The following is a 14,714-nucleotide window of genomic DNA, read 5'->3' as shown; positions in this document are numbered from 1 at the left end:
AGGAATGACCATTTCCTACCACGGTCCAGCCTGTAAGCTGAGAAGTGCTGCTACTCCTTGTGGTGTCCCTGCAAATGGCTGCAGTGCTGAGCTCAGCACAACCCAGACTTGGTTTCTTTTAAAAGTGAATTACAGAAGGGGGGGGGGGGACGACTGGGGGCAGAGAAAAGGCAGCAGAAATACCAGTCACAACAAACCCTTGCAACAGGGAACCCAAGCTCACCCCTGTCCCATATACCAGCCTTGTACAGCACCTGGTAACCCTTTCAGTGCCCACCAATAGTCCTGGGCATTAATGGGTGATGCTGTTCAGGAGCACAGCAGAAGGTAAAGCTTTCAGGTACTGCAAGGCTAAAAAGGTTGATGAGCCCATATTTATAGATCTCCCTTTGCCAGAGATGAAGGCATTTCTTACCCAGCCTTTCAAAGAGCAGAGACCCATTTGTGCAGGAAAATGAATGAAAATTTGCTGCTCCAAGCTTTGGAAGTGGCTAATACTAAACCACAGAAGGCACTCTTGATGTCTTAGTATTTGCATGAGGAGCTGGTGTGAATTTAATTATTCTGCTGTCATTTTTCAATAGCTTCTTCACATACACACTTCTTATAATGTGCAGATAATTACAACTGAAAGCCATTTTCATACATGAAACAATGACAAAACCAAAAACACAGCGATTCTTTTTGTGTTTGGCACCCGAGCAATTATTGTAACACACGGGCTAGAAATGGAATAGGATGAAACAGAGTTTTCTGATTTTGTTATTTGTCTGCAGAAATACACAAACCACAGAGACAGAGGCCAAAACTCAGGACAAAGATATGGAAGAGAGAAAAGTTCTCCAATAAATCCATGCTCTGCAGAGCCGTATTTCTTGCTTTTTCTTTTTCTTTTTAACAAATACATAAATAAAAATAGATAAAAGAATTTATTCCTTTATTCAAGATCAGCAGAGCAAGCAGCTCAGTTTTTGCCTCTCCAGTTCTAGCTTTTGAATTTTAAGTATGATCTCTTGCTAAAAAAAAAAACAAACAAGAAGGGAGAAACCCATCCCTTGCAGGGCTGTGATTCTCTGGAGTGTTGACAAACCCCCTCCACACTAAAGTGTTAATAACTTGTAGAAAGGCCAGGCTCTCCCAGGAGATATTCACTGAAGGACACGATCATGATCACCCCCTAAAGAAGCAGCTGCCCCTTGGGACAGCCAAAGATTTGGAAGAGATACTAATCTTTTATCAAAATGAAGCCCTTTAGTCAGGTAGATCTGCTTCCTTTCAGCCTGCATCAATGATCAAATCAAGAGATGTGGGGACAGAACAAACACCAGGTTTAGGCACTCCATGCACAGACAGGGTAACACATGCCGCTGAGTGTTCAAGCTCTCAGTCAATCATCACAGCTCTTCAGAGGGGAGGCAGAAAGAGCTGACTGCTGGAAAAAACAAGGAGACACAATCTGTTCCCCTCCCAACATGGGACAGAAGGAGTGAAGAAACAGTTTTACTAAAAATATCCCTCTGAGGGTTAAGTTAAAATTAAACATTAGTGCAGTCAAAAGAAAACAAGCAAACACAATGCAGTGACATCAGTTTCCTGGAGTTCCTGGAATTCTCCTCACCACCCAAAGTCAGGGGCTGGCCAGGGATGCTTGCATGCACTCACACCCCCTTTAAAAATATTATGAAACAAAGAGTTTTCCCTACAAACGCCTATTTGTGCTACGAAACAAAAAATCAACTGCAAGGAGAGTAATAATGATTTGTTGGATATTAACACAGCATCAATACCTGGCCACAACTTGATCCATGTTGATATTATAACCTTTCACTGAGAAAAGCACAGCTAGGTCTGCAATTTCACCCTGCTCTGACATCCTACCACACTGCTGTGATCCAGGCTCACTGTCCATGCTGGCAAACACAGTTTACAAGCAATCCAAGTTAATTTGGGTTAAGCTTGCTTGTTATGGAAGAGAGCATTTTGGAGAGGAAGCAAGTGTTTTACACCACTTAAAGACACACAGAGCATGGAAGCAACCCAGCTGCAGTTACCCACAATCTTAATCCCACAGTACCATGGTTAATGCCCCAAGAGCCAGAGATCTTGGATATCCACTGAGAGGATTCAGCATCTCAACTTGAAACAGTGACTGCAGGCAGTCACTGAGGCACAGTTCTCTAAATACCATGCTGAGAACTCAGCTTTAGAATCAGACTACAACCACGTGCTGAATCACACCAGCCCTCTGTAGCATGTTTTCCATTTCAGACTTAACCCTTCTTTGGCAGGAAGGCCAGAAAGATGAGGGCTGAGGGCAGTGTCTGCAATACATGCACTCGTGTAAGTGGTAGGATGCCTTTTAAACACGGGGCTTGAACGTTCTTTGTAACACCACGATTCACTTTCAACTCCTGCCAAGAGGAACCCAGCCCGTAAGTTCACAGCACTTGCTAGGAGCAATTAACTCTAAGCTGCTGGAGAGTGTGTACAACGTGCTGCATTGCTATTGGAATGTCCACAATCAGTTTGTTTAACCAAAGAATCAGCCTGCAAAAATAGGACGTACCACTGTGTGCACGGTGCATTCGCACCAGGACAGTGTGTATTGCTTGTCTACTCTTATTGGGAAAAAAAAAAAAAAAAAAGAAAAAAAAGAAAGGAAAAGGGATAGAGCAGAGCAGATCCAGAGAAGGTACTGACAGGGATAAGTAGGATGATTGGAGATATGGATTTCACATAAGAAAAAATTGTTTAAGACAGAAGCTGTGGTGCTAAGCGATAAAGCTATAAAAACAAAGCCAAGAGGAAGTGTTTAGCTCCTGGCCTCTTGCACCAGAAGAGATGGTGAGCACAAAATGGAACTAAGCAGCCTGTCCAAAACAATAGAAAGGGCTTCTACTTCTGTGGCTACACTGTGGAGTGACATGCTGTTAGACAGGGCTGATGATAAAGTCTGTATGAATGGAAAAGGACAGTACACAAGTTCTTGGGGAAAGGGAAAGACAGAGAAGTCATATGGGGCTTTAGAAGACAGTCAGGAAGTCTCTGCTCCAAAGCAGTCTCCTGTCCAAGAAAATGGAAGCAAACTACACCTAAGTCAGCATTACTCTGTTTTCTGTGTTCTTATATGAGCCCCAAGATACCCATGTGTGAGAGCAGAACACTGATAGAGGGATCTGTTCCCTGGGCACACTGAGATTCTCACATAAAGATTTTCACAATCTCTCAATACTAGGCACGTTTTATGGACTAGAGGGTAATAAAAATAAAAATGGAACAACAAGTGCTTACATTATTTATTTATGGTCATATTACAAGTCTGTGAACAATCTGGAAGCCAGAACACTCCCAAATTCCAGTGCCAACTTCCCCAGAAGGAGAGGCAGTAGTAGAAAGCAGTAAAGTTGCCCTGTTACTCAATCGAGGGATCAAGCTATGGAGGCTAAATTTAAGCCAGGAGTATGGAAAAAGCACCTATCCTCTCTATGACAAAGAGGAAAGATTATCTGGGATCCCATAAAAAATTGTTCACCTGACTTGGAATCTGCACTGCTAAAGAAGAACAAAACCATTGCTGGTTTAGGATATGGCATGCACACGGTAGTGCCTTTGTAAAACTCCCACGTGCACATTTGTGAAGCAGGTACAGACATACAGCAGGGATAAGAGTTACAGCCTTGGCAACACTGCCAATATACAGATTCCAGTCTGACTGGGCATTTTTTAAGCCCCTGTTGGGTATAGAGAAGAAAAAAATACCACAATTTCTTAAAATCCTCCCAGTCTCTTCCTCGAATGCAAGCTGGAGGTGTGCTGCCCTGGGCACAAGGACTGTGGTTAGAGAAACAGCATAAACCTCTGCCTACTCCAACACTCCATTTCATGAGCCCACAAAAAGGGGCATGAAGATCCAGGGACGCTTTTTATGTGCAATAAGCAAGAATCAGGTCAAAGTACAACCCTGGGACTTGCGAAACAAGCCTTTCCACGATACACCAATCAGCAAGAATGGCTGAGAATCCTCCACTGCTCTCACCTTCCGTAGCCTAGCCCCAAAATCGTAACTCAAAGAAAGGCAAGTCCTCGCACGTTGCATGTTTCAGACAGGTTTCAGAAACAATCACAAGCGGTGAGACTGCCAAACCAAGCTGGATTTTGATGTGAAAGGAGAAATCTGAGCGCTACCCTGCCTGCTTAATGCTGAAGAAAACCAAAGCTGTCAAACAAGCCACAAGTGAGAGAAAGTGAGCTATCCACGAAAGGTGAAATTGTTATTACGCGTTGGTGCTCCAGTGGTACGCCTGGAAAGGAAGTGACTTCACTCCAACTGTGGATTCAGTGAATATTTTATACTCATAGGGGAAGAGGAAGTGCTCCTGTAGCTGGTGACATCTGCAACCCTTCCTCCAGCACATGGCCTGGCACATCTCCTCTAGCACACAGTCCATTATCTGCAATAAACATGCGTAGGAGCTCCCCAACCCAGCAGAGACTGTTGCTTCTCTTATGTGATGTATATGCATCACCCTCCTTGGCTTGTGGTTTGGAGACTAGGGTGATTAAAAATAATCACCTCTCAGTCCAACTGTGGGAGTTGCCTGAGCTGTGCATTCTGCCTGAGTGCAGGAAGTAATGTATAACTGAGACGATGCAAAGGAGCTGCAAAAAACCTGCCTTGGAGCTCTTCAGCAGCCTTTCAGTTCGGTGGCTCACAGTGCTCTGGGAAGAGGCAAAGCCTGAATGAAATGGAGCAGGGAATATTTATGCATCCTGCTCCAGTGAGTGAATGCATCCACTGAAGCCAGGCTTCACTCAGCTCCCCCCTACACACCTTCAGAGTAAACGTGCAAGTGCAGAGTAGATCCCAAGGGTTGTGAAACAGCAGTGCATGGTTATCCTAGAGCCTATAAAAAGCACCCGCTCCTTTTTCCCAGCCAAGTCTGGATCAAAGCAGAGCCAGCATTTTCAGGTCTGCTGGAACACGGCTCACACACACTCTTTGTCATGCTTTATGGAATAAGAGCTCAATACATAATTTATCTACTACACACGCTTGTGAAGTAGTAATTACACTATGCATGCATAAAAATCAGACAATGAATTTAAATGACCTGTTAAAGGCCACAAAACAAGTTGGTGGCTAAGTCAAGATAATTGCAGCTACCTCTGAGTAATCCGCTATCAGAGCATGCAGTGTGTTACTGAAGTAATTTCTCTTAGTGAAAAAAAGACCATGTGAAACCAAGCAATTCAGCTCACACCTGGTTTACTAATCAAGCTTATAGAACAAAAGAAGTTGATCTTTCATTATTCATACAATTAACTACATTGTAAACTAGTTATCAACCCTTCTAGTAACAGTAAACATGGGCAGGCACATTAAGTACTAACAGATAAAATAAAAATTTGGGTTCACACACAAATATTTTTAACAGTTTAGCTTAATGTTAACAGTGAACCTCACCAGGCACTTTTCAAGCAGTGGTTCTCACAGGGCCCTAAAGACTTTTACTCCTACATGACAAAACAATTCTTTTACTGATAAAGACTCTGTTTGTGAGCTAAGAATCCATGCCCTTTCTGTGAAAAAACCCAAACAAGTACAAGACAAAACGTTCAAGCCCAAAGTTATTCTAGTGCAGAGATAAGCCAGAAGTAGAAGTTGTAAAATATGAATAACAGTACTGACCTCCACAGTAGGACATTTAGTATTTCTCTATTGTAGTGTGTATATATATCTATATATCTCTCTATATATCCCACTGAGAACATAATTGCTATTTAGAATAGGGAAGCAAGTACAAAGAAAGAATTTAATTTCCATAAATATTAAAGCCAGGCCAGCTCTGAGGGGCAAGGCTGCAGAGAGAGATGCTATTTGGTAAACTGAGTTAAGTTACTGTTACAGGGCCATTAACGACTGGACTACAGTAAAAAGGAAACTAAACACTGTAAATCTGAACTCCAACTCAGCAAGACTTTGAGACCAGCAATAGAGTCCTGCATCAGGCTTTATCTCTGTAGATCTGATAATAATCCAAGCACAAGCCACTCTGCGGACTTGGTTGCAACACAGAGTCACACACATGTAGATATTATGCATTTATCCCCAAATCAGGCAAAGGTAAGTGTTTGCAGCATAGGTGAGAAGCTTTGTGGAACCACTGTCATTCAAAGAGGATTCTCCAAATTCAAGGTGCAGAGGCTTAAAGCCATGTACTGACAGACAGTTTCTTAACTCCTGAAATTCTAACTCAGTTTTATCTCCTGAAAAGTAGAACTGAATTCAACCAAACCCCACATGATTTTCACAGAGCTTTTCAAAGCCTTGAACCTACTGAGGAGTACTTTGGTGCTACTCTGCCCTTTTATATGTTGTGTAAAATGGCAGGCTGCTTCTGCTGAGTTCTTACAACCACAGTGGCCTTTTCCTTTCTGGAACATGCAAGTCTGACTTTTTTTTGAAAAGGAGTTTTGAACTCAAAGCAGGAAGAAATAATCCATGCCTGTTTGTAACCCTCACAGCATGCTGCCAACCAGCATTTTCCCTTACAGCTGTACAACAGCACTCAAAACACATCCACACACAGCCCCTCCTGGAGACAAAACACCTAGCTGAGAAAACAGTGAGCACATTTCTCCCCAGGAATAAGCAGGAATCTTGCTTTGCAAAGCTGCTGAGTGTGGCAGGTTTGGTTTTGTTTAACTAAAGCTCGTTCCCTCTCTAGGCACTGCACTTTGCAGAGGGAAAATAAACAGGCTGGAAAAAACCCAGAAGCTTGCAGGGGAGAACCTGCAGGGAAGCAAGCTGCAGTGTAAACAGGGAGGCAGAGCAGGGCTGGGGGTCAGCAGGGCAGGGCTGGATCTGGTGGGGGCAGTGCAGGTACAGCCCCTGCCCCACACCAGGGCGGAGGCAGGAAAAGGGGGCCAGGAGCCACTTTCCAAAAAGGAAATTTCACCCTGCCCAGGATTTCCAAACTGCAATAATTTTCCATGGGCCAATCAGGGAGGAGCAAGGCAAACGCACCAAATTAGGAAAGTAAATACTAGAAGGGGGAGAGGAAGGAGGAGGAGGAGGAGAACCCAGCAACCACCTCCCAAAGCCAGCAGCGGGAGAGGGGGCTGAGTTTCAGGCTGAGCCCCCCCAGCCCTGCCAGCTCTGCCTCTGCGAAGGAGGAGAGGACACTGTGCCACTCTCACCCAGCACTGTGAAGCCACTAAGACAGCAGAGAGCTGCCCTGGAAGTCAGATGGCCAGAATGCACAGCTACATGCTCCCAAAGGAGCATTCCTTTCTCAGGCAGAAACACCCAAATCACTTCCCAGAGCCCGGCCCGCAGGGGAGAGCTGCAAGACCCTGCTGGGGGAGAGGGGAAGGCCGAAGGGGCTGAGCAGGGATGTTTACAAACGTGTCAGCCCCTCCTCTGTAAGAGGAACTCGGAAATGAAAGGGCTTCGGCAAGCGAAACCTCAGATGTCTTTTGAGGTTTTCTGAAGACTTGGCTGGATTAGCTTCTGCTCGAGACAAACGGATGCAATCATTAATCATCCTTAGTAAACACTGCGTTAGGGGCTGAGCACAATTCAACACTACTATTTCCACTTTCTCCTTATGCAAAAGAAACATTCTCAGGGAATCAAATATCAGTTGCAGGCATATGCCAGAGTCAAAAGATACAGCCTCTGTTAGTAACACAAACCACACTGTGCTGCTTTGCACAAGATGACTGAATGGAAACTAACTACCATATGTTGGCAAAGGAACCATCCCCCTCCCCTCCCAGCAACAAGCTTCATCTAAAAAGAGAAGGTTAAATATAAACTGAAAGCAGTCCCTGAACAGAGGACTAAAACCACAGCTATCTCCAGCCCCCTCTTTCTAGAATATCTGCACTGCACATCTGCACAGCTCTGTAAGACGGTCGGAAAAACCCAAACAAGCCTCCAGATCATGCAAACCCAAACTGCCTTCATTGTGACACTGAACTCTCAGTCTCAGCCACGCAGATTTGAATACTACTCACTGAATTAGTGCTGTCAGAAGAGATTTGCATAGTATACCTTTTTGCAATTGTACAGACAAGAAAACCCAAAGGCTACTACTATTACCAGGCACACTCTTGCTGTTTCGATGCCCACACGTTTTAAAATTCTAATACATCATCCTATACCACTAGTCTCCTTGACTTTATAAAACATATTATACTTCAAGTAACAGATTTAACTTTAAAAGATTTCACTGAAACTCTGTAACCTCAACTCTTTGCTGAAAAGGAAAGAAAATATTCCATGCAGTGACTTGATGTTCAGCTTATTTCTACTGGACATCCACAGATCAGATAATTCACAAAACAGGATACTCGCCCAGATGTACATTTAGATTGCTACAGCCCCTCAGTACATGGTCAGCATCCTACCCCCATTTCCTTCCATTCCCAGGAAACCACGTGCCAATGGCCACCCTTGTCCCTAACTTCAGATAACAGCAGCACCACCCAGCAACAACAGAATATTCCTGAGACAAAAATAAAACAGGCAGTCTTAAGATAGAAAGTATATGCCTGCTTTCTTTTCTCCATGCATATAGGTAGCTCTCAGTTAAATATTTCTAATTCCACTGCCCAAGATAGACTCTATATGTAACTCTATAGTGTGAAACCAACACTCACGTTTACCCTTGAACCCTCTGAGCTCTTAAACAAAACCCTTGTGCCCTACTGCTGGTCACCATAACGTTTTTTAGCAGTCTTCCATTGTTTTGAACATCAGAGATTTAACTAGTTATTTTTAATGGGGCATTTCTTGCACCAGGGATACCAAACAAAACAGGGCTGAGAGACTCATGTCAGAGAACACATTTTTGAGGATTTCCATCTTACCTGATAGTGCCTGTGGGGGATGGGAGGGGGCTGACCACGCTCCGGAGATCCGGCTCCGGGATGTGGATCTTCAGAGGTGAGATTTGAGGGTAAAGTGGCCGAAGGGGATGTGTTGAGGCTTCCTCTTTTACTTCCTCTCTATGGTATAAAGATGTGAACTGGATCTTTATAACCGTGCTAGGGAATCGGAAAGTACATCTGGAGAGGAAAGAAAGGGAAAAGTCAGTTTTACACGCGATACTGAACGTATTTAAGGTTTTGTAGGCAGTTGGTGCATCATTAATTCAAAGTCCACCATTCTCTACTGATCTTTCTGCCCAATGTCTTGGGCAGAATTACTGGTCATTCATAAAGCTCTGTAAATACATCACAGTGAATCATGGGTCATCTAGAGATGAGATGCAAGCTGAAGGTCTGGGTAAGTTTCCTCAAGGCCATGTATTCATGACTAAGCAAGATGCACTCCTCTAAAAACAACAAACTCTTGGATCCCTGCAACGTATCAAAGACTAGGATCTATTTTTAATTAGCTCATTGCACACATCTCAGCAAGATCCAACTCACTAGAAAGTACCAAACAATAAGCAATAGGGAGCAAAACAGCCATAAAGTTCAGGGAGAGCAAGAGGCTCCAGGTAAGACCACAGAGCACTATTTAAAGACTTGTCTCTATATATTGTATAATTGATGTCCATTTATAATTGTGCACATGATATTAAAGGATCATCTAGCAGGTTTCAGATTCAAATACATTCATTTAGAAGTGCCTCCCTTTAGGGCTACAGCTAGCAGGTTTAAAACAGGGCCCCTGCAAGCCTGTGAGCCTTTATTTCTTCTCTAAGTAACACTTATTTCCAATTGTTATTTAGGAAAAAAAAAATAATCACACATCTACAAGTGCAGCCTTCAGGAGATGCTTGGAAATTCAAAAGGAAATAAGCACTGACATTTTCCATATTTGAACAGAAAGCTTTCTAATTTACAGTGTCTACAATGAGCACAGAGCTGTAAGAGCGAGTGTTCTGCAATTCTTCTTATTGCACTTTAATTAGACAATCATGTGCAATCAATACAGGCTTTCCAGGGATCATTTCGCTGATACTAAGGTTAAAGCAGCAGGAAATAAAAACCAGGTTTCACCGTGGGAAAGGCCAGCAGAGCACAGTAATTGTGCTGGATTCCAGCATCTTGCCTAAGGAAGGGATTTGGGTGGTGTTGTTCTAGCACTGTAAGTGCTGGTGTGGGCTGAGCAGAATTCTTTTAACCAGTGCATTATTGAATTCTACCAGGTACAGAACAAGGTGACAAGCAAGTCAATCTGTTTTTGTGACCGCCTTATTTTAATACTGCTACTGACAGAAATGCAGCTCTAAAACACATTCACTTGCTCTTAGTTCTTTGGCACAAGCTGGTTGTGCTGTAAGGTAATGCTCAAAATTATCATTCAGGCATGGGAAGCTCATTCCCATCTCCCACCTCATCTCCCAAATGAGCTGGCTCAGCATTCAGTGGCTCACAATGGCTCTGCTATAGTACAGCAGGAGTTTGCATTGCATTTAATTCACTTCAGAGGTCCTGCCACCTGCACTCATTAATGCATTAAATAAGAACATCACTGCTGGCAATGCAGCCTAATTGTGTTTATCTAACCCTTCTAGACAGGGTGCCCTGCAGACTGAACATGAAGGCACAGTTCAAAACAGCAGTGTCCATGCCTTGCAGTGTCTGCCAGCAGCAGGAACCAACCTCCTGAGATGAACCCGAAACAAGGATGTTGAGCCACTGCCCTGGATTTTAAGCTTTCTGCTGCTACATGGATTTGCTTAAAGAGAAAAAGCTCAAAGTACATCTACTTGCAATGAGCATCACATGGACTAAGGCTCAAAACCAGTATGAGCAAAGCTTCATCATTTCTCAAGCCCTTATCAGGGAAAAGCTGAGCTGCCGGTCACAGAATGATGGGATTCTCTGCTGTAACACCAACTGCTCAGCATTTTCCAACACCTGAGCCAAGGACAAATCAGTCCCTGTTCAGCAGTGTTCAGTGCAATCCCAGCCTGCTGCTGATCACCAGGCCTGACTGCACAGAGCCCTAAGGCAGTTTTGCAGCACTGCTGAGGCCAGGAGATCCCCCACTGCAGCCTCACAGCAGTAAGGGGCTCTATCCCACTACCACTTACGTCTTCCTTTTCAGAAGGACCCAGTAATGCAAGACCCAGATCTCCTAAATTGCTCTGAGGTGACGGTAAAGTAACTCCTTAACTCTATCCCACTCACTGATGTTGCAGCAATATTAGATAAAATGTGTTACCTGCACCCAAACCACTGTGAGAGGCTGTCCCATCAGCCCGTGAGTGTGGGCAATCTCAAGAAAATCTGTCACTTTTCCAAAATCGTGAAACAACCTGAAATGTGAAGTCTAAACCAAGGCAGTAAACGTGCTGAAAAGGCCCATCCAGCCCTGCTCTTCCCTGCGAGCCTCCCCAGAGCCTCCTGATCCAGCCATGTGATTTACCCGCAAGCTCAGCCTGCAACCGGGGCAGAGAAACAGAGCCTGGCCCGGCCTGACTACACACGCAAACAATTTGTTGGCTGCTGTGATTTTGTTTTTAGACAGACAGGCTTCCCAGTTCACTGAAGCAGAACCCAGGATGTACAACCAGCTTTCAGGGATTATGGTAACTAGCACGAACACGGCCGTTTTGTAAGGAACCAGTCCCAGGAAAACTGGGGAGTGAGGATCTGCGAGGGTGCTCACAGCTTTACAAAGTCTTGCAGCCTACTCTGTGCTGGCTTCAGTGCTGACACTGCCTGCAAAGCCAAGCTGGGGGTAATGCAGCCGAATTTATGCTTTTCCTGATGTAAAAACCTGCGACCCAAGAAATGGAAATTCGATGCAAAGCAGACTAAATTCCTGCGGAACTCCTCCCTTCCCTCAGGGGTGAGAAGGTGCCCAGGATTAAGGTTATTGTTCCAGTTCTATCACAACCACCACAGCAGTGCAAACAGGGGCACCTGCACAGCCCAAGCCACTGCTTCAAATCCACACAGCCTAACGCTGGGGAGCCATGTCAGTGTCAGAAATCAGAAAAACATCATTTTGGAAGCGTCTTGTCACAGGAAGATCACTTTTCATTACTTTGAACCTGAATGCAATTTTAATAAGCTTTTCTATTGTTCCCTTAATTACCCTCTTTCCAGCCAAGAGGATAAACTTCAATTGTACCAGGTAGTCCTATTTAGGAGTGAGGCACGTAAGTGCAGGACTTAAACCTTTGAGAATTACACTTCTGCAGGACAAGACAGACAACCCAAGCAGAACTGAGCATGCATTCCTTAAGATTACTGTATATATTTCAGGTTATTTAAACTGAGTTATACTATTTGATCCCTGTTGCATGATTCCTATCAAAGATGCAATAACAATTTTTATTCTGCTTAATATTTTCATTATGAGAAAAAAGATCAATCTGAAAGCACAGATTGGACTCAATATAAAAAGCATAATGACATGAACTGGTATTTCTAAGGGTGCCCAAGAGGCAATTCTTTCAAGCACCTCTGAAACTTCCAGCTGATCAGACGGATGAATTAATGGTCTGCAAAATCTTTGGTCTTGTTGCCAGCAGGAAGAGCCTGCCTCAGTTACAGATCTGCTGAGTTTACTCAATCACCTGCTACAGACAGTATGTGCTGCAATCAATCCCAGGCCATAGAAATCATATGGACTGAAATCACATTTACAGTGTGCCACATACATCAATTCTGTGTGGGAAAGGGTGCTAATTTCTCTAGGATGCCTTGCAAGGCAGTGAGAGTAGAAAGCTTTATTCTTTTTTTTTTTTTTTTCTTTCGAGTTAACTCAAAACACACAAACAGCCTCCCCAACCTCCACAAACTGCACAGAAACAATTCTTGCCTTCTTAGACTACAGGCAGGAGAGAGTCACAGAAAAGGGATTGCTGGCTCCGTGCTGCCTGCTGGAGTGCACAGAATCCATAGCAAGTGGCTGAACATGCTATATATACACTGCAGACCAAGGGGAAGAGAGAAGGAGTGCGCATTCCACACGTGGTTACAGTCACATAGAAGACGTTGCTACAGTTTTGTTTGCTTGTTTTACACAAGGCAGATTTTTTCCAAAAGTTTCCTGGGCGAGCTCCTCCCACTGACAGCTCAGCTCCCATGCTATTAGGCATCCTTCATGTGGTGAACCAGTGACAGTGACCACAAGCATTTCATCTACATAAAGTCTGAAAATAAAGTGCTAGGAAACACTAGACTTTACATAAACAGTCACCCTACAGCAGACTTCAGGAAAGATGGTTAGGGAAGAAAAACCCAACAAAATGACTGCATACCCTGCATGGCTCAATAAAAAGCAGACATTCTCCTCCTCCTCAAAGCACCTTTTACACACAGATGCAAAGGGAACTACATTTGCCAAAACATAGTACCAGGTTCAATAGAAACTATTACAGTCACTGACTTCTTTGTTAAAGCACCCTGAGTGCTGTTAGCACCAAATGACTTCTAAGATCTGCTGCATGACAGCAAGAAAAGGCTATTTAAAGATTTTAAAAGGAGGCAGGAAACTGTGCTGGATTTATGCTTTTACATTTACACTGAGGAAAAGCACAGTGACAAAAGATGACAAATCATGAGAAAGCCAAGGTGAAACATATATATATAAAATACACATATAACACGCATACATAAAAATTGGAATGATATTTATATATATTATGTTATGTATATAAACATAATGTAGTATGTTATGTTATATATAAACATCATTCCAGTTCCTCATGCAAAAGGAATAACCAGAAAAGTAAGCTAGAACTATTACACGTGTTGTAATCAGCAAGTTAGTACCATCTTTGTCTACTTTATCTAGCCATAATTTATGAAATCCTGTTATTCCTGAATGTTGGGGGTATAACTGCACCAGTAGCATCTGTGGTACAGTGCTGAGATGCAGGTCGAGCAAGAAACATTGCAGAAGGTGCTCTGTTAAAAATATCACTTTTTACAGTTTGAATCAGACGGTACCACAGGTCCCAGGAAGGACACTGAGGGACTGGAGTGTGTCCAGAGAAGGGAACAGGGCTGGGGAAGGGGCTGGAGCACCAGGAGCAGCTGAGGGAGGTGGGAAAGGGGCTGAGCCTGGAGAAAAGGAGGCTCAGGGGGCACCTTCTGGCTCTGCACAACTCCCTGACACGAGGGGACAGCCAGGGCAGGGTCAGGCTCTGCTCCCAGGAAACAAACAACAGGACAAGAAGAAGCAGCCTCAAGATGTGCCCAAATCGAACACTGGGAAGCATTTCTTCACCTGAAGGGTTGTTAAGCACTGGAACAGGCTGCCCAAGGCAGTGGTAGAATCACTGTCCCCAGAGGGATTTAAAAGACCTGAGGATGTGGCACTTGGGGACACGGGTCAGTGGTGCCATTGGCAGTGCTGGGAGAAAAGCTGGGCTCAATGATCTTAAAGGTCCTTTCCAACCTAAACAATTCTGTGATTCTGGGATGTGAGGGGACAGTAGTCCAACTCTTGAGGATGAGGCAGTTATCTCTACAATCAGTAAATAAATAACTTGGATACGGCAAAGGCGGCCAGCCAGAGCTCTAATCACAGCAGCACCTCATGGTGATAACAGAACTGTGCCATTACTGGCCAGAGTTTGACCAAGAATGCTGACAAAAACCCTTGTAAAAAAGAAAAAATCCCAAACAACCCAAATGAAACAGCTGTTTCTCTGTTCCCTGTAATTTCTCTGAAATGATTAGTTTTGTGCCAATTACACATTGCTCACCCCAAAGAATACAGTACTCTTTCC

At 43.9% G+C, this 14,714-nt stretch overlaps 1 protein-coding gene across 5 annotated transcripts in view; it reads right to left on the bottom strand.

Moving 5' to 3' along the window:
* Window positions 1–14,714, bottom strand: part of FOXK1 (forkhead box K1) — a 54,931-nt gene that overhangs the window by 19,625 nt on the left and 20,592 nt on the right. For all 5 annotated transcript variants that reach the window (XR_010723206.1, XR_010723207.1, XR_010723209.1 and 2 more), the window contains exon 2: window positions 8,878–9,075. Coding sequence is in view for 1 of the 5 variants with exons in the window: in XM_066197775.1 (XP_066053872.1) it covers window positions 8,878–9,075 (198 nt within the window). In the remaining 4 variants the exon portion in view is untranslated. The remainder of the gene's footprint in view (window positions 1–8,877; window positions 9,076–14,714) is intronic.

The sequence above is a fragment of the Chamaea fasciata genome, unplaced genomic scaffold (genome assembly GCF_029207755.1).
Source record: "Chamaea fasciata isolate MVZ Bird 193981 ecotype frontalis unplaced genomic scaffold, bChaFas1.0.hap1 SCAF_16, whole genome shotgun sequence".
Classification (NCBI taxonomy): domain Eukaryota; kingdom Metazoa; phylum Chordata; class Aves; order Passeriformes; family Sylviidae; genus Chamaea; species Chamaea fasciata.
Note: the sequence above shows the minus strand (reverse complement) of the source record. Positions and strands in the feature narration are given on the sequence as shown.